This window comes from Erpetoichthys calabaricus, chromosome 11 (assembly GCF_900747795.2).
Source record: "Erpetoichthys calabaricus chromosome 11, fErpCal1.3, whole genome shotgun sequence".
NCBI classification, from domain to species: Eukaryota; Metazoa; Chordata; class Cladistia; order Polypteriformes; family Polypteridae; genus Erpetoichthys; species Erpetoichthys calabaricus.
Genome location: NC_041404.2, coordinates 74,968,949 through 74,987,179, shown reverse-complemented (window position 1 = coordinate 74,987,179; position 18,231 = coordinate 74,968,949). Strand labels below are relative to the sequence as shown.

Sequence of the window (18,231 nt, the reverse complement as noted above, 5' to 3'; positions counted from 1 at the left end):
GGAATCCCAAAATACAAGTTTCTTTTTTTTCTTGTTCAAAATAACCCTATTATGTGTTGGGTACAGTAGGAAATGTAGAAAATGTACTTCTGAGAAATAATTTAATTGACATTAAACTACTTGTACTCAGATAACTAAGCCTGTTTCACCCAGACTACTGCATCGCCACAGCACACTTCTATCAAAATCCACACATGTTGAGCTTCCATAATTGACACTGGCCAACTGCTCATTAATTATTAGCAACATATGATGTTGACTGCATATTAGTTATTACATGAGTGTAATAAGGGCACGAATAAAAGTTTATTAGCCAACAATTTATGGAGCTTTAAGCCATTAAAGCAAAATCTATGAAAATGTTATTTGGATCACAGCCACCTGAAACTGTATATATATATCAGGTTAGTGACATTCAGTTTATTCATAGTTAGTAAACTTCCTGTTATGGTGAATCTGATGTAAAGGAAGAACACAATCATTTTTTCAAACATTGCCATTCTTTTAACAATGTCTTTTTACAAACCTGCAATGCAGATGAATTGCTGGGTTCAGGTTCACTACCCAGCATACCTTTCTCCTTTCTTTTTCGAAACTTTCTGAAGTAATCCTGGATGAGGAATGTGGCATAGAATTTACCCACTGTGACTTCTTCCTCTGAAATATGACATAAAAAAACAGTTTTAATAGTACACATTGTCACACACGTGCGCATGGGAGGCAGCTAAAGGGCTTGAGTGACGGCAGTTCTGACACATGCCGGGAGGTGGCAGAGTACACTGACTCTTTTTCTCTCTTGCCTACAGACCATCCCCGGGAGATTCCACCTGGCTCTCGTGACATCATGTCCGGGACCGAGCCAATGGAAGGAGACCTTACTGGCTCCGGCCCCTCTGACGTCATGTCTGGGCTCGGACCAATGGAGAACGAACACGACCCTGATCCTTATGACCTCACTTCCTGTCTTCCCCTTTAAAACCCTGCCCCTTTTCCTAATTCCTCAGTCTTGTCTTGGACTCAATTGTATGCACATCAGTGCTGTTTATTTCATAAAATCGACTTTGCAGCCAGGATACCAGATTATACAGGTGGCTGCCCCAAACCTTTATCTGAGTATGTCTCATTTGTGTGACAACATATTCTTGTTCAGAAGTACACACAATCATTTTAAAAAGTTTATAGTAACAAGTTGTTAAAAAAAAACAGAACAGAGTAAGAAACTTTACGATCTTCACCACATGAAAGCTCTTCCTTCTTTAAGTATACAAAGCACCTGTGTAAGTATGACTGTCAGTATTTACTCTGATATTTTATGAAGCAACTAATGCACACCCACTAACAAATTAGATATTCTATTACATTAAAACATGCAAATATTAATTTTGTATTCCTAATGCACTTAGTTCAATATACAATACTGTATAAGGATAAAGAGAGAATGCATGTCATGGAAGCATCAAACAGTTACCAATTAACAAAATGTTAACATCTTTGAGATGTGAAAAAACTGGAATAGCCAAAGAGAAAAAAAAATAGATGAATATATAAACTCTATATAGATAGTGGCCGGTTTGACTGGGCTTCTGGGTCTGTAAGACTGCAATGCCAACTTTTGTGTCCTTACACTACTCACACAAGCAGCAATTTTTAAAAAAATCATTTTTGAATTTCACTATTATTTCTATTCTTTGTGCAAGTTTATTGGTGTTCTGAATGTTTTATAACCTGCAGTACATTGTAAATGAATTGCATGTGTAAGAGACGCCCCTATGATAGAAGGATGGGGGAAGGCAGTTTTCAAGGACACTGCCTCCTGCAAAACACTAGGTGGCAGCTCCCCTGGAGTGTAACGGTGCCCCAGATTCCCGCAGGGCATCTTGGGACTTGGAGTTCAGTTTCTCAGCCCTGTTGGGTACCATGGGTGCCGCCTTGAGGAGGTGTGAGAGGACTGGAGGAGGCAAGCCTCATTCATAGCCCGGAAGTACTACCAAGTCACGTGGACGGGAGCTCTGAAGTACTTCCGGGCTGATAAAGAACTTTAATTCTCCATCTGACCTGTGTCAAGGACTATTTAAAGAACTGTTGGAAACCCAGCAAGTAAGCTGGAGTTGAGAGGTAGAGGACAGAGCTTGCTGGGAGGTGTGGAGGAGAGATTTCAAGAATTAAATATTATTGTGTTTATTTGTTTATTGTGGTGGAGATGCTTTGGGCACTATTTATTTAAAGAGAAGAACTTAAACAACTTCTTGCTGCTTTTAAAAATGTGTTGACAGTGTCTACGTGTTGGGTTAAATGCTGGTGTAGCACCTTCTAGTATTACACATGTAATTGTGATAGGTGATGCCCTTGTGGCACCACTCTTCACCCAGAATAACACCAAAGAGGCCAGAAATAAAAGAAAACTGACACCTTTACTAACACAGTAAGAGGGATAAATGAAGAGGTAGAAGACAAGGAACAAATAAGCAGAAAAACAATAATTCTAACTTTTCTGGGTCTACTTATGTGAGTGATGACTTCCCATTTATTGAGTAGGGTAACTTACATGAAGTATGGAGTAATATTTCAGACAAATTGAAATAAACAAATACACTACAAGTCAAACTTTTTAGAACACCTCAGTTTTTCCTGTTTTTCTTCAAATTTAAAAAAGTGACATTTTGGCTTCAAAAGTGTCATTTGAATGACCTAAAATGGTAAAAAGGTAACCAGTAAACTGCCAGAGGTTTAAATTTAAAGTTTAGGTTAGCAAAAACTGAAAAAAGGAAAATATCAGAATATTATAAATGGGCATTCTTCAGGGAACAACTAAAAGGTTACAACCTACAGATGTTCTGAAGCAATTAAAGTAAATTAAACCTTGCAAGTAAAAGTAAACAAATTGCACAGGTGTCCAAACCTCTACTGATTACTTAAAAACCCTCTGTCTTAAAGCAGAGTTGGAACAGAATGTGTTACTACACCTCTGAAATACTACTTGGACAATACTACACTGTAGAAAGTTGTAATTTCCAGTGATAATGGCAACAAAAATGGCAATTAACAAATGAAATGAGACAAAGCATTCCTTTAGAAGTGTAGGCCTTTCATTAAGAGAAATTGCAAAAAAAAAGTGTCAGTGAGTACATTGGTGTTCTACACAATCCAAAGCAATTGGAAACTGGAAGAAACTCTGACAGGAAGAGATCTGGCAGAACCAAAGTCATGACCCAATCAGAAGATAAGTTTCTGAGGGTCACCAGCTTGTGTGATAGGCGCACTTCACAGCACAAAAGCTTCAAGCAAAGCTTTACTGTGGTCGAAAAAAATCAAGTCACAGTTTCTACTGTGAAGGGGAGACTTTGTCCAGTCTGCAGTAGTCCCCAGTTGATATTTCAAGGCCCTATTTTGTTCTCTGAGGAATGGCTTTCTTACTGCCACTCTCCCTGTCAAACCAGCAGCACTCATCTTCACAGCAGAAACTTGCTTTTTTCAACCACTGTTAAGCTCTGCTTGAAGGTGTTCTTTGAAATGAATTGAATTGAATTCCTTTATTGTCACTGTGCACAGTAAAATGAGATTCGGTGTGCAACTCCTTCACAAAATAATAATCTTCCCATAAAAATTTACACTATGAAAACATTAGTACAATGTACATATACATATACAGTAATCCCTCACCTATCGCGGGGGTTACATTCCAGAGCCCCCCGCGATAGGTGAAAATCCGCGAAGTAGCGACCTATATTTATTTTATTATTTATACATATTTTAAGGCTTTATAAACCCTTCCCACACTCTTATAAACCTTTCTCACTCTCTTGTTAACCTTTCCCACGCTCTTATAAACACTTCCTATGCTCTTAAACACTTTCTGCATTCTTAAACACCGCAGACCAACACTGCACGCAGCGATCAGACGTCAATGTGTCTGCACTCGCTTTGTGAAGGGGGGCAGCTGAACTCACGCTGAGCAGAAATGGACTTTGTGCTGCTTCTGCCAAAATGCCTGCTTGTCGCTCTGCGCGTTTCGGAAGGAGGAGGAGGAGTGTGTGTGTGGGGGGGTGTGAGGGCTGAACGCATGTTCGCTCAAACCCCCCTCCCCGGAGGCGCAGTACGCTCCTGCAACTTCGCATTGTCAAGGGGGTGGGGAGCTGAATGAACGCTAAGGAGAAGTGGACTTTGTGCTGGCTTTGTGCTGCTTGTCGCTCTGCGTGTCAATAATTTAAAAGCCTGTACATCATCAATTTTCCTGTCTCACTGTCTTGTCTTGCGTGAAGTTAAAATGTTTTATAATAGTGAGATGTTACTCATATCCTTAGCCCGACATCCACATATCATATGTGTTAACAAAGTGTGTTTTATAAGTTTACATGTGTTTAAAGCATGTGGGATGGGTATTTTAAGGCTTAACCCTTTAACCGCCAACTCCCTAAATATTCCCCAAGCCAGGCGAAATCTGAACAATTTTTGTTTTTTTACTTTTTTACATTTTTTTTACATTTTTTACATTTATTCAAGCAGTATTGACCACTAAATGTTGTGCAAGTTGCCAGTGTATACACGAAATCTATAAATGTAACCTGAATTCTCAGCTAAGCAAAACATCTTGATACCAAACCGTGCCCTTTTCAATGGTAGATACTGTCGAAACTGTAAGCGGCCCTTCCACGACAATAAACTTTCATCAACTGCAACTGACGGTCCTGGCATGTAGGGCAACTGAAATGCTTCAAATAAATGATCAATCAAAGGACGTAGCTTGAACAAGTGGTCGCGGTTTGGATCTTTCTTATCTGGCTCGTTTCTGTTGTCATTCAAATGAAAGAATTTCAGCAGCAAAGAGAATCGGTTACGTGTCATGACAGCTGCAAAAATAGGTGTTGCATACATAGGATCTGTAGACCAGTACATCTCAATATCTGGTTTTCTGATTATTCCCATCAACATCAAAATCCCAATGAATTTTTTCATTTCGTTTTCATCAGTGTCAAACCAAGCACGAACACGGGAATGTGAAGGTAAATTGGGATTTTTCTCAATAAACTGTGCTGCATACAGATTTGTCTGATGAACAAAATGTCTAATCAAATCAGGTAACACAAACAGCTCATAAAACTGCTCAGCAGTGTAATTGTTTACATCAACAATAAAGCCACACGTTCCCTCAAACGAATGCAGAAAAGGTAGTTCACCACGGGCAGCAGCCCAGCTGAGATGCTGGGGATACACCCACTCAGCGCCGTCATCCGATGCGTCTTCATTCACAATATCATGCAGCGCACGTTGCTGCTCATCACTGTCACTAAAATCTTCTTCAGAACTGCTACAATCATGATCAGAACTGTCCAAAATCGCCTGCAAAGCCTCACTTGAAGTCAGTTTACGTTTCGCCATATTCACAGCTGTTACATGCGAATCACGTCACATGACCGGCCAAAACAACCACAGACTTGTCGAAATACAACGTAGTAATAATACCCACGCCAAACCGTCAGTTATACTACTTGCCAGGCATTCATATAACCACAGGCAAATGTGCCGGATAATTCCGGCAGTATGGCGTTAGCATTAAAACAGCGGTGCCGGATATATCCGGCAGAGGGCGGTGAAGGGGTTAAACTATAAAAATGTTTATTTATATGGTCTTTCTATATCGCGGATTTTCTCCTGTTGCTGATGGGTCTGGAACATAACTTCCGCGATAGGCGGGCAATCACTTGTATTTAAAAACTCGCGAAGTCGTGAATCCGCGAAAAGTGAACCGCGAAGTAGCGAGGAATTACTGTAGTGCAAAGTGCTCTAACAGGAGCACTTAATGGACTGATTGAGTGCATTTATAGCTCTTAGGATGAAAGTGTCTCCGAGCCTTGAGGTCCATGCATGAAAGGCACTGTAGCATTTTCCAGATAGGAGAAGTTCAAATAGACGATGTCAATGTCAATGTCAACTTTATTTATTTAGCACATTTAAAACAACATCGGAATGCTGTGGCCAAAGTGCCTTACAGTAATAGAATTAAAGAAAAACATACAATTAACATGAATAACATAAATTGAAATAAAATAAATGAACATAAATAAAATAAATAATAAATAGAAGTAATGGTATATAATCACAATGAGGAAACCATCATTATTACTGAAGGTCACGGAATGCAACTGAATAGAAATGAGTCTTTAATCTTGTTTTAAACAATTCAATTGTAGACGACTCCTTTATGTAATGAGGTAAAGAGTTCCACAGGTGAGGAGCAGCAGCTGCAAATACTCTGACCCCCTTAGTTTTACACTTGGTATGAGGGACAACAAGAGACAACTGACCAGAAGATCTAAGCACTCTGGATGGCTGGTGTAAAACACACAATTCAGATAAATAGGCAGGAGCAAGCCCATGTAAAGATTTGAAAACTAGCAACATGATTTTAAAATAAATTCGAAAACTGACAGGCAGCCAGTGTAAAGAAGCTAATATTGGAGAAACAGAGTCTTACTTTCTTGCCCCAACCAGAAAGCGAGCGGCAGCATTCTGGACCAACTATAACCTGTGTATCAGGGATTTCCTAATCCCAGAATACAGCGAATTGCAGTAATCAAGGCGAGAAAAGATAAAAGCATGAGTAGCTTTCTCAAGATCCCTAGAAAATAAAAAAAGGCTTGATCTTACCTAATAGACGAAGCTGGAAAAAGCAACTCTTGACTACAGAATTAACTTGTTTCTCAAAAGAGAGGTTACTGTCAAAGATAACACCTAGATTGCAGACTTGAGGTTTGCAAAAGACACAGAAAGTGCCGAGAAGTCCAAGACTAATTTGGGCTTTAGCTGATGGACCCACTATAAGCACCTCCATTTTATTTTGATTCAGATCAAAAAAATTATTAGCCATCCAGGATCTTAATTCAGAAAGACAGTTGCGCAGTTGATTTATTGCAGAGTTGCAGACGGGAATATAAACCTGTGTATCATCAGCATAGCAGTGAAAAGAAATGTAAAATTTCCTAAAAATAGCTCCAATAGAGTGAAGGTATATGGAGAATAAGATAGGACCCAAAATGGATCCCTGAGGAACACCACATTTACTGTAAGAGGAGCAGTAGACGAAAAAAAGGAATTTAAAGTCACTGAAAAGTGTCTACCAGTTAGATATGACCTGAACCAGTTAAGAGCAGCCCCTTTAAGCCCAACAAGATGTTCAAGCCATAACAGCAATATCTCATGGTCAATAGTGTCAAAGGTAGCAGTCAGGTCGAGGAGGACAATGACCGCAGCGCCACCCGAGTCAGTAATAATAGAGATGTCATTGAATACTTTAAGGAGGGCCGTCTCAACACAATGATATTGCCTAAAGCCAGATTTGTAGATCTAAAATAAATTATTGGAGTTAAGGTGATCAACCAATTGATTATAAATAATTCTTTCTAATATTTTAGCCAGAAATGGCAATTGGGAAATCAGGCGAAAATTGGCTAAAACTCCAGGATCTAATTCTGCCTTTTTTAGACCAGGACGCACAGAAGCATGTTTACAAAATAAGGGCACAACCCCCACACTAATAAAATCATTGATAATGGCTAGTAAAGATGGGCCCAACACATCAAAGGCTTCCACTAAGAAGCGTGGTGGTACAATATCCAGAGGACTGGGGGCTGGTTTAAGGGTGTCAATAGTTCTTTTTAGCTGTGAAAGTAAGACAGGATCAAAAGATTCTAATACAATACCATGATTAACAGTAGGAAGTTCATAGTCAGCTGGAACAATACCACAGCGAATTTTTATCAATTTTACTGACAAAGAATGAAAGAAATTACTCACATGAAAGAACAGTGCTATTTAATCCCATCACAGAATGAGTGTGAATGGCCGCATTAATTGAATTAAATGAGACCCTAGGATTTTTAGAATGACGGGAAACTAAATCAGTGAAGAAATCATGTTTAGATTTCTTAATTGCAACCTGGAATTTGAATAGAGAAGTCCTAAAAATCTGTTTAAAAAAACAATCAGACCATCATTTTTCCAACGCCGTTACGCAGTTTGACAGGCGCGGCGCAGCAATCACGTAGTTTCAATTAGTCAGGGAGCAGGTCTTCCCTTATTACAGCGTGTCTTGAGCGGAGCAATTGAGTCTAATACCGTTTTACAAGAAGAATTAAATTCTAAGACAGAATCATCGATACAATCATACTGGACATGCACATCAAGACTAGAGAATATGGTTTTAAAGTCAGTTATAATAGAAGAATTTAAAAAGCGAGAGCAGCGTGAAGCACAATTAGTAGTAGGGACATCTACAGTAATATTCAAATCCATCATTATAGAAAAGTGATCAGTAAAAGAAACATTGCATAAATCAATATCATTAACTGAAATATCACGTGTAAGAACAAGATCAAGGGTGTGACCGAGAGAGTGAGTTGGCATATTAATACTGTATGCTGGATAAAATCAAATGATTCCAATAGTGATAAAAACTCATTAACCAAAGGTTTTGATTGACAACAAACGTGAATGTTGAAATCACCAACAATAAGTACTTTGTCATGGGAGAGGGTGATATCAGCCAGGAGATCAGAGAATTTAGAAATAAATATATCATTAATTACAGGAGGTCTATAAACCACAGCAAACAAAAAAGAAGGGGAGCTGCACACTTTGAAAAGTTGCAGTTCGAAGCTACTAAATGGACCCTTTGTAAGGCTCCGATACAAGAACAAACTTTTAAAAATGGCATGGGTGAGTGGATCCATGACGATGCTGGTGTCTTTTCTACGGCAGTGTGTGCTATAGATGTCCTCCAGGGTTGGACGCTGCACCCCGACGATCCTCTGCATTCTCGACACAACCCACTTTACAACCTTCCAATCAGCAGCTGTGCAGCCGAGATACCACACACAAATACAATGAGTTAAAATACTCTCTGTGGTGCAGCAGTAGTAGGTCAGCAGTATCTGTCGAGGGAGGCCATATTTTTTCAACATTATTAAGAAAAACAGCCATTGCTGTGCCTTCTTAAGCAGTCCCATGGTGTTAGGTGTCTACAAAAGGTCCCTGGTGATATATATTCCCATATCCCCAGGAACCTAAAGCTTGATACACACTCCACCCTGACCTTATTGAAGTAGATTGGAGCATGATACTCATCATATAATCTTCTGAAATCGATAATGAGCTCATTGGTCTTCCCTGTATTGAGGGATAGGTTGTTCACTGAGCACAATCTCAACTGATTTTACACCTCCCCTCTGTAGGCTGATTTATCAGGAGTTGTTATTATTTGGGATATCTCCATCAGGATACTACTGAAGTTAAAAGAATTGCGAAAAAAATGTTCACAGCTTTGTCCAGTATTAAGCAACTCCGTGCGACTATAAGAACGATTTGCACTAGTCGTCCATAGCAGAATTAAAAGAACAATTAAATAACAAAAGAAACATCGAGAAGAGTGCGTCTGAATGCACCTCCCTTTTTTAGCTTCATCATTCTTGAAGCTGTTGTGCTGTGAGGCACCTATCACGCCTTCTGATTGGGTTGTGACTTTGGGTCTGCCAGATCTCTTCCTATCAGAGATTCTTCCAGGTTCCAATTGCCTTTGGATTGTGTTGGACACATTGATTTTTTTGCTAAATGAAAGGCCTATACTTCTAAGGGTAATAATGTTCTGTTTCATTTCATTTGTTAATTGCCGTTTTCTTGCCATTATCCCTGGAATATTGTCCAAGTAGTATTTCAGAGGGTGTAAAAACATAGTCTGTTCCAACTGTGCTTTAAGACAGACAGATGTTTTAAAGTAATCAAATGATATTGTGACAATTTGTGCAAATTGTTTGCTTCAACCTGCAATGCTTAACTTACTTTAATTGCTACAGAACATCTGTAAGTTGTAACCTACTAGTTGTTCCCTGAAGAAGAACCATTTATAATATTCTGATATTTTCCTTTTTTCAGTTTTTGTTAACCTAAATTTTAAATTTAAAATTCTGGCAGTTTACTGCTTACCTTTTCACCATTTTAGGTCATTCAAATTTCACTTTTGAAGCCAAAAATGCAATGCTAAGTAGGTTAAAGGGGTACAATGCTGGTGAGAGGCTGCCAAGAAAAAAGGCGCCATTCAGAAAGGCACTGGGCAAAGTAAAATCTCAAAGAAGACCTCAAGGAAAACAAGAGGACAACACTGGAAGAGACACTGAACCACTGTATGCCAGTTTGTGAAGCCATAATTTGTTAGACGACTAAAAGTGAAACCTTCAGAAGCACCAAGCAAAGTAAAAAAAAATGGTATTTTGACTGAAATCTGTACTTCAGGAGAAGGGCTACTAACAGAGAGAGATGTAATGGAGGATGACAAGTTTTCAGAACACCTCCAGAAAGACAGGTGGCAGCAGAGGGTTCCTAGCTGGGGAAATTGAGACCAGATGTTTATGGTCAAGGTCAGGGAAGATACTTGAGGTGGGGACTGGAGCGGTGGCAGAGTTACCGTATTTTTTGCACCATAAGACGCACTTTTTTTCCCCAAAAGAAGGTTGGAAATGTCTGTGTGTCTTATGGAGCGAATATTGCGTCACAGACCATGATGTGTATTACCTGACAAAAGTCGACATCCAGGGGTAGAGGGTGACAAAACTCACTGTTACGTTACAGGCATTCCCTCTGTGCTTGGAGGAATGTTAGCCTCATTGACTCGGCATCTAATCCTTGCGTGTGAGTGAGTTGCAAAATGTAAACAAATGTAAACAAAGGCAAGATGGCATCGACATCTCACGATCTCACGAGGAAGCGAAGCGAGTGCAGAAAACAAAATACTCAGCAGACGATGTTTTGCGCATTATCACTGAGTCGGACTCTGATTTTTCAGAATCTGATTTTGTTGAGAGTGATCAGGAGATCGAACAAGAGAGTGAGGAACTGGCATCAGCTGATCGGGACACTAGCCGATGCCACCCCAGCTGAGCACATTCATGCAGCCGATGCACCTATGGCAAGGTTCGTGTGGGAGGAATACCTAGACATTGATCCGTGGGAGCCAAACTGGCTACCGGACTTCACAAGACAGTATGGCTTGCTGTTGGACTCAACAGATTACCAGCCGCTGGACTACTTCAGGCTGTTCTTTCCTGAAGCTGCCTTTCAGCTACTGTCAGACGAGACAAACAGGTATGCAGAGCAATTTTTTGAATCGAGGGCTGTGCTTACACCGCATTCTCGTTTTTCAAACTGGAAACCCACAACAAAACACGAGATGGAGGGCTTTGTGGCATTACAAATATAGATGGGACTAGACTGGTGATATAACTTCAGGGAGCATTGGTCCAAACGTGCTTTGTCCCCTGGTGGCTTTGGACAGGTTATGCCACGTGATGATAGGTACGTGCTCCTGCAAAGTGATTGTGAGCAACTGAGCTTCATAAATTCTGACACTAGCGATGAGGAGTTCTTGGGTTTCCATAAAACTAGAGTCCTTGAACCTTTAAGTCTCTCCTTATTTGTTAATGACAGTGATGATGTTTCTTAATACCGCTGTTGAATTTACATGGTTGAAATATTATTCTGCTATATTTTATTAAACATATTAGTACACCATTTGGTTCAGAATATTTTTCTGTTTTCCTCCTCTAAACGTAGGTGTGTCTATGGTCAGGTGCATCTTATGGAGCAAAAAATATGGTATATACACTATAGGGGCAGCACATGATTCACGAATGGAAGCATTTTGACCCAGGTCAATGAGCAGCTAGGGTACAAGTACTGGTATCTGTGTTTCCAAATAAGGTCTGATATTAACTTTGAAGTAATTCGAGAATAGATTCTTGAGCCAACTAAGGCTATAAAGTTGGGAAGTAAGTTGTGGAAAAGATTCACAGGAGACAGCAAGGTTGATGTAAGTTTTATAAGAGTAAAATGAAAAGAGTGAGGCAGAGACAGACAGAGATAGACAGAGAGAAATGAACAGTAGATAAGAAGGGGGTGCTTTGATGGGACACTTGAAAATTGAGCAAGTAAGAAAGAGACAAAGCAACTTCTTGTAAATGCAAGTTCATTGTAGTGACAGGGTTAGCAGCAGTTAAAAATAATCCAAGATAGCACAGGAAAATTATGCAAAAAGTACTTACCCTCACGAGGTGGAATGACCTCATCCAAAATCTTTGGCTTCATTCGTTTCCAGATCTTCCTAATGACAACCCTCAGTTCCTCATTGGCTTCCTCAGGGTTGCCTGCATACAGTAAGAGTGGACACACTTGCTGAAGTAACAAAAAATTACTCATTCTAGTATAAGCATGTAAGAGAAGGCAGTGTGGGAAAAGTTTATAAGAGACCATAAAGATCACACAAAAAATAATGAGGACTATGAAGATATATATATATAGAAAAACTGGAAAGCAAAGCATAGAACATAAAACACAGAAATGCAAAAATAAGTAGGATGAGAAATAAGAGACACAATGGTAGCAATAGAAATATAGCAGCATATAGAGATACTGCAAATACAGTGTGAATTAGACAGACTAAAGGAGTGTATAAATGTGAGAGGATGATGATAGGCGAGTGAATATTAACTTTGAGTAGACAGAAAAAGTAAAAGAAAAGACACAAGAGGCCAGGACAAAATGGTCATAAACTCACCATCTGTTTTTATCTTCAGTGCTGTACGAACCAAGGCAAACAGTGTGGCATTGAAGGTTACTGTCCCATCACTGTTCAGGGGCATGTTCATAGCCACAAGCCTCTACAAGAAGCAATTAAAAAAAGAAAACAATGTTAGCATTTACATATTTTCAGCTTTAGAATCTATATCTATTGGATCATCAAAGGATTTACCTTGCAGGCAACTCTGTGCGGACACAGCTTACCAAAACCAAGAGGTGGTTGAATTCTGCGCAACAGAGCTACTACATCAAGGTGTTTGATGCGACCTCTAAAAAACACAATTCAAATACTTTTCAGCCCATATTCTACATACATTTTGAAAGTTACTTTGTCTTTAGCAAAATACTGTACTTTAAATTAAAATAACTTACTGGAATATTGTCAAAATGGTTTCAAAAAACAGAAAAAATATACTAAAATAAATAGCTACATATGTTGTATTTGTAAATAAATATTGTATATGTAAGTAAATATTAAGTAAAATATAACTATCTAGAAAAGGACTAATAAGAAAAACTTTATGTGAACCAGATCTCAGAAATCAGTTACTTAGAAGGAATAATTACGTTGCTTCAGGGTCATATTCTGACCAGATCCTCTTAAACTCATCCAAGTGATGTGGCCCAAGAATCGACCAGTCCCTTGTCAGATAGTCAAAGTTGTCCATAATGACAGCAACAAACAAATTAATAATCTGGAAAAAACAGAAGACTCAGCACTATGGTCTTGAAATTACTTGTATAATAATTATCAGTACCAAACTGTATGTGCTTGAAATCATTGCTTTCTCTATTTAAAACAACTTCCACCATTAAGTATATTAATTAAAACAGCACTAGAAAACCTTACACTTCTATTCATGTCATCTTTACTTCAAGATAGTTAGAAATGGCATTCTTTTCTCTGAGCTCAAGTACAGAGCTTGTCCACACAGGTACCATGCTGCCTCTTTATAACTTAGTTTCTGTAATCATTAGTACATTCAATTCAGCTACTTCTTTTCCATCTTCAAAAAACTCAGAATCTCTAAATATAGTTGAAAAATTTTCAGAGTTCAATGTCTCTACTTTTGAAGTTGCAAAACTCAAAGTATACTTTTTAAACTTAGAGTACTGTTTTCCTAGTTGAGTGGCTGAGGCTGTAAGTGGCCTTAAAAGAACTAAAACATTAATGTAATTCTTTTTAAATAGCTATAGGCATTAGGAGTAACAATAGGTAACTTACACAATCTATTATATTATAAAACCATTTTAAACCACCCAGTCACAACAGTGCAAAAAGTAGAGACTGTATAGTGTAATGTAGTATTAGGTGAAAAATTATGAAAGTGGTTGCCATATACACAGCAAAAGAAATACAGTAATACCAGTAGTTATATGAGTATATTATGCCAAAAAGTCGTTCAGCCAATCAGAGTCAAGCATTCTAAAAGTGATAGGTGCTCTGTTTGGACTGATGGATGTATGAGGAACATATGAGGGTATGCATATCACTGCTCCTTGTTCTGCCTCCTCCTCCTAAAGGATACTGGCTTCTAGTGGAAGTCCTGCCTTTGAAGGCAGGCAGGTGGTGGATACAGAAGTAGGTGGGGAAACACCTGCGTAGCAAAACATATTCAAGGTGGATAAATACCTCCACATTTTAGGATTTAAAGTTCTGTTGCACCTCTCCACTGTGGTGGCTTTCATATACCTCCAGGTGACAAAATGCTGTTTCTTGAAAAGGATTTGCAGAGGCAGGTTGAGGAAGATGGCTTCAAACCTGCTTTTCTTTTCGGGGGCACAGAGAACCCGTATTTGGAGAGGATTTCAGTGGTGGTCAGGTTAAATTTAATGATTCTATGGTGCTGTGAGAAACGTCTCATGTCCACTAAATCTGCTTGTTATTGCCAGCCCAGGTGGGCACCACCGCCCTGTTCCTCTCAACTCTAATCCGAGCTGGTTTATGCATGAGATAGGCATACTGATTGCTCAGCCATTTACCAACCCTTTTCAGTTCAGCCTTGCACCCCATTCCTTTACCCTTCTCCACAAACTCTCCTTCCTTCCTAAACTCCCCAACTCCTCTAGCCAATAATAAATCTACTGCCTACCCTACCATCCACACACACACACACACACACACACACGCACACGCACACGCACACGCACACACACACACACACACAGGCATGCAAACAGAGGCACATACATGATGCCCACAATGTCACTAAAAATGGATGCCAAATTGTAGTACTTTCCTACCCAATCCTAAAAAGCTAAAGCCTCCTTCACCAGTCTGTGTTTACATCCAACATCCACCCACCTCATATACTACTAATAGCTCCCCATGTAACAACACTAGAAACCCAAAAGCTATGCTTAAATCTCCCCGCTGTGAAAAATATTCTATACATATTATTATACTGTAGAAATAACTTCCATATTTCTGTGTTCTGCTGTAAATATTCCAGCAATCATACCTACATAAAGATTGATGTTTTTGCCCAGAATGGAAGTATATTACTGCCTGTAAGCTTGACAAAGATGCCCTGAAACATTCACCTCCTATTTTCAGATCCTTTGCTTGGACAATGTATAGCCAACCCTTTTGTCAGTCAGTTACGAATAGATGATGTAAAGATGCATTCAAGAATAGCCCCTGCTGGTCATTAAACATATAAAATGTTGATTTCACTAAGAACCTAGTGGGATATAACCATAATTTAATACATACCAAAAAGGCACATAGCATAAAGAAGCTGATAAAGTAGATTATAGCAAAGTTACTCCCACACGAGAATTCTTCTCCAGGGCCAAAGTCTGACTCTGGATCACAGCGCTTTCCAGGAAGGCTAGCCAGCATGATTTCTTGCCAGGCCTCTCCTGTTGCACACCTGGTAAAATAAAAAAATATAATATGGAATGCTTTACTGAAAATTGTAGGGTTTATTAATTATTTAGTTTGTGTTTCACCACACACATAAACAAGTGAATGACATATTAAAGATTATTTTTTAACTTCCTGAAATAAATTTAGACATGCATGGCAAATACAGTAATCCCTCCTCGATCACGGGGGTTGCTTTCCAGAACCCCCCGTGAAAGGTGAAAATCCACGAAGTAGAAACCATATGTTTATATGGTTATTTTTATATTGTCATGCTTGGGTCACAGAAACACAGGAGGTTGTAGAGAGACAGGAACTTTATTCAAATACTGCAAACAAAGATTTGTCTCTTTTTGAAAAGTTTAAACTGTGCTCCATGACAAGACAGAGATGACAGTTCCGTCTCACAATTAAAAGAATGCAAACATATCTTCCTCTTCAAAGGAGTGCGCATCAGGAGCAGTGAATGTCAGAGACAGAGAGAGATAAAAGCAAACAAAAATCAATAGGGCTGTTTGGCTTTTAAGTATGCAAAGCACCACCGGTACAATGTAAAGGTAGTCTTTCAGCATTTTTAGAGGAGCGTTCGTATCCTCTAGGTCAGTGTGCGAACAGCCCCTCTGCTCACACCCCCTCCGTTAGGAGCAGAGAATGTCAGAGAGAGAGAGAGAGAGAGACAGAGAAAAACAAACAATCAAAAATCAATACATGCCCTTCGAGCTTTTAAGTAGGCGAAGCACCATGCAGGAAGCATGTCGCTTGATAAAGCAGCTGCACAGAATGGAGCAACGTGAAGGTAATCTTTCAGCATTTTTAGACGAGCGTCCGTATTGTCTAGAGGTGCAAACAGCTCCCCTGCTCACACCCCCTCCGTCAGGAGCAGAGAATGTCAGAGCAAGAAAGCAAACAATCAAACATCAATACGTGCTGTTTGATCTTTTAAGTATGCGAAGCACCGTGCTGGAAGCATATCACTTGACAAATCAGCCATATGTAAGCCCAGCAAGAAAGAGAGCAATGTGAAGGTAATCTTTCAGCGTATATTGAGGAGCGGCCGTATCCTCTAGGGGTGCGAACAGCCCCCGTGCTCACAATATATTTGAGGAGTTTTATTTAATACGTAATACGCGCTCTGGTTGGGTAGCTTCTCAGCCATCTGCCAATAGCGTCCCTTGAATGAAATCAACTGGGCAAACCAACTGAGGAAGCATGTACCAGAAATTAAAAGACCCATTGTCCGCAGAAATCCGTGAACCAGCAAAAAATCTGCGATATATATTTAAATATGTTTACATATAAAATCCGCGATAGAGTGAAGCCGCGAAAGTCGAAGCGCGATATAGCGAGGGATTACTGTATTCTGTTCATACTCCTGTATGGTCCCATATCCATATTCAATAGCGAACCCTGCCCTGGAGGCAGGACATCCATTGCAAACAGTGAGATTGTAGCCTTTCATGTCATGTTGGCCTCCTCAAACATTGTCTGAGTTATATATGAATTGGCTGTTAAATAAATGAAAGAAAAGCCATAATAAGAGCAGAGCATTAAGATGACAATAATGATAAGAACATTTTTTTGTAATTTAGAGAAAAGATCAGAAAAAAAACAAAAATTAAAAACAGGTAGACCTAGAGGCAAAATGTAATCAATGTTGAAACCATGGCTTTATTAATGTTCATAAGGTGTCTGCTCTGTAAGGAAATTCAGGGCATACTTTTAAAACCTGCATCAAGCGATTAGCTGACATATTCAGTGACATCTTTAGTATTTTGCAAAGAAAATATATAGCTCCTGCTTGTTTCAAAAAGGTAATTATTATACCAGTGAACAGCATAAACAGCATGTTTAAAAAGCTGTTGAAAGTGAAAATAACAGTAATATTATAATTACAGATTATTGATTATTTTTCACCACTTCAGAAAAAATGTCAACTTTGAATGTTGGCAGTATGACTGGTAAGGGGAGAGAGTTAGCAGATATGATGAAGAGAAGGAAGGTTGATATATTGTGCGTGCAAGAGACTAAATGGAAGGGGAGTAAGGCCAGGTGGATCGGAGGTGGATTCAAATTGTTCTATCATGGTATGGATGGGAGGAGAAATGGAGTAGGAGTCATTCTGAAGGAACAGTATGTCAAGAGTGTTTTGAGGTGAAAAGAGTGTCCAGCAGAGTAATGATTATGAAGCTGGAAATTGGAGGTGTGATAATGAATGTTGTTAGTGCATATGCTCCGCAAGTTGGTTGTGCAATGGGTGAGAAAGAAGATTTTTGGAGTGAGTTGGATGAAGTGATGAACAGTGTACCCAAGGGACAGAAAATGGTGATTGGAGCGGATTTCAATGGGCATGTTGGTGAAGGGAACAGTGGAGACAAGGAGGTGATGGGTAGGTATGGTGTCAAGAACAGCAATGAAGAAGGTCAGAGGATAGTGGATTTTGCCAAAAGGATGGACATGGCTGTGGTGAATACGTATTTTTTAAGAAGAGGGAGGAACATAGGGTTATGTACAAGAGTGGAGAAAGATGCACACTGGTAGATTACATCCTATGCAGAAGAGCTGATCTGAAGGAGATTGAAGACTGCAAAGTGGTGGCATGGGAAAGTGTAGTTAAGCAGCATAGGATGGTGATCTGTAGGATGACATTGGAGATCAAGAAGAGGAAGAGAGTGAGGGCAGAGCCAAGGATCAAATGGTGGAAGTTGAAAAAGGAAGACTGCAAGGTTGAGTTTAGGGAGGAG

The 18,231-nt window shown here is 39.4% G+C and overlaps 1 protein-coding gene across 4 annotated transcripts in view; it reads right to left on the bottom strand.

Moving 5' to 3' along the window:
* Positions 1 to 18,231, bottom strand: part of LOC114661328 (voltage-dependent L-type calcium channel subunit alpha-1D-like) — a 232,888-nt gene that overhangs the window by 28,831 nt on the left and 185,826 nt on the right. For all 4 annotated transcript variants that reach the window (XM_051933786.1, XM_051933787.1, XM_051933788.1 and 1 more), the window contains exons 35-40: positions 15,338 to 15,497; positions 13,189 to 13,316; positions 12,794 to 12,890; positions 12,599 to 12,701; positions 12,087 to 12,188; positions 527 to 657 (exon numbers count right to left, since the gene is read on the bottom strand). In XM_051933786.1, the coding sequence (XP_051789746.1) occupies positions 527 to 657; positions 12,087 to 12,188; positions 12,599 to 12,701; positions 12,794 to 12,890; positions 13,189 to 13,316; positions 15,338 to 15,497 (721 nt within the window). The remainder of the gene's footprint in view (positions 1 to 526; positions 658 to 12,086; positions 12,189 to 12,598; positions 12,702 to 12,793; positions 12,891 to 13,188; positions 13,317 to 15,337; positions 15,498 to 18,231) is intronic.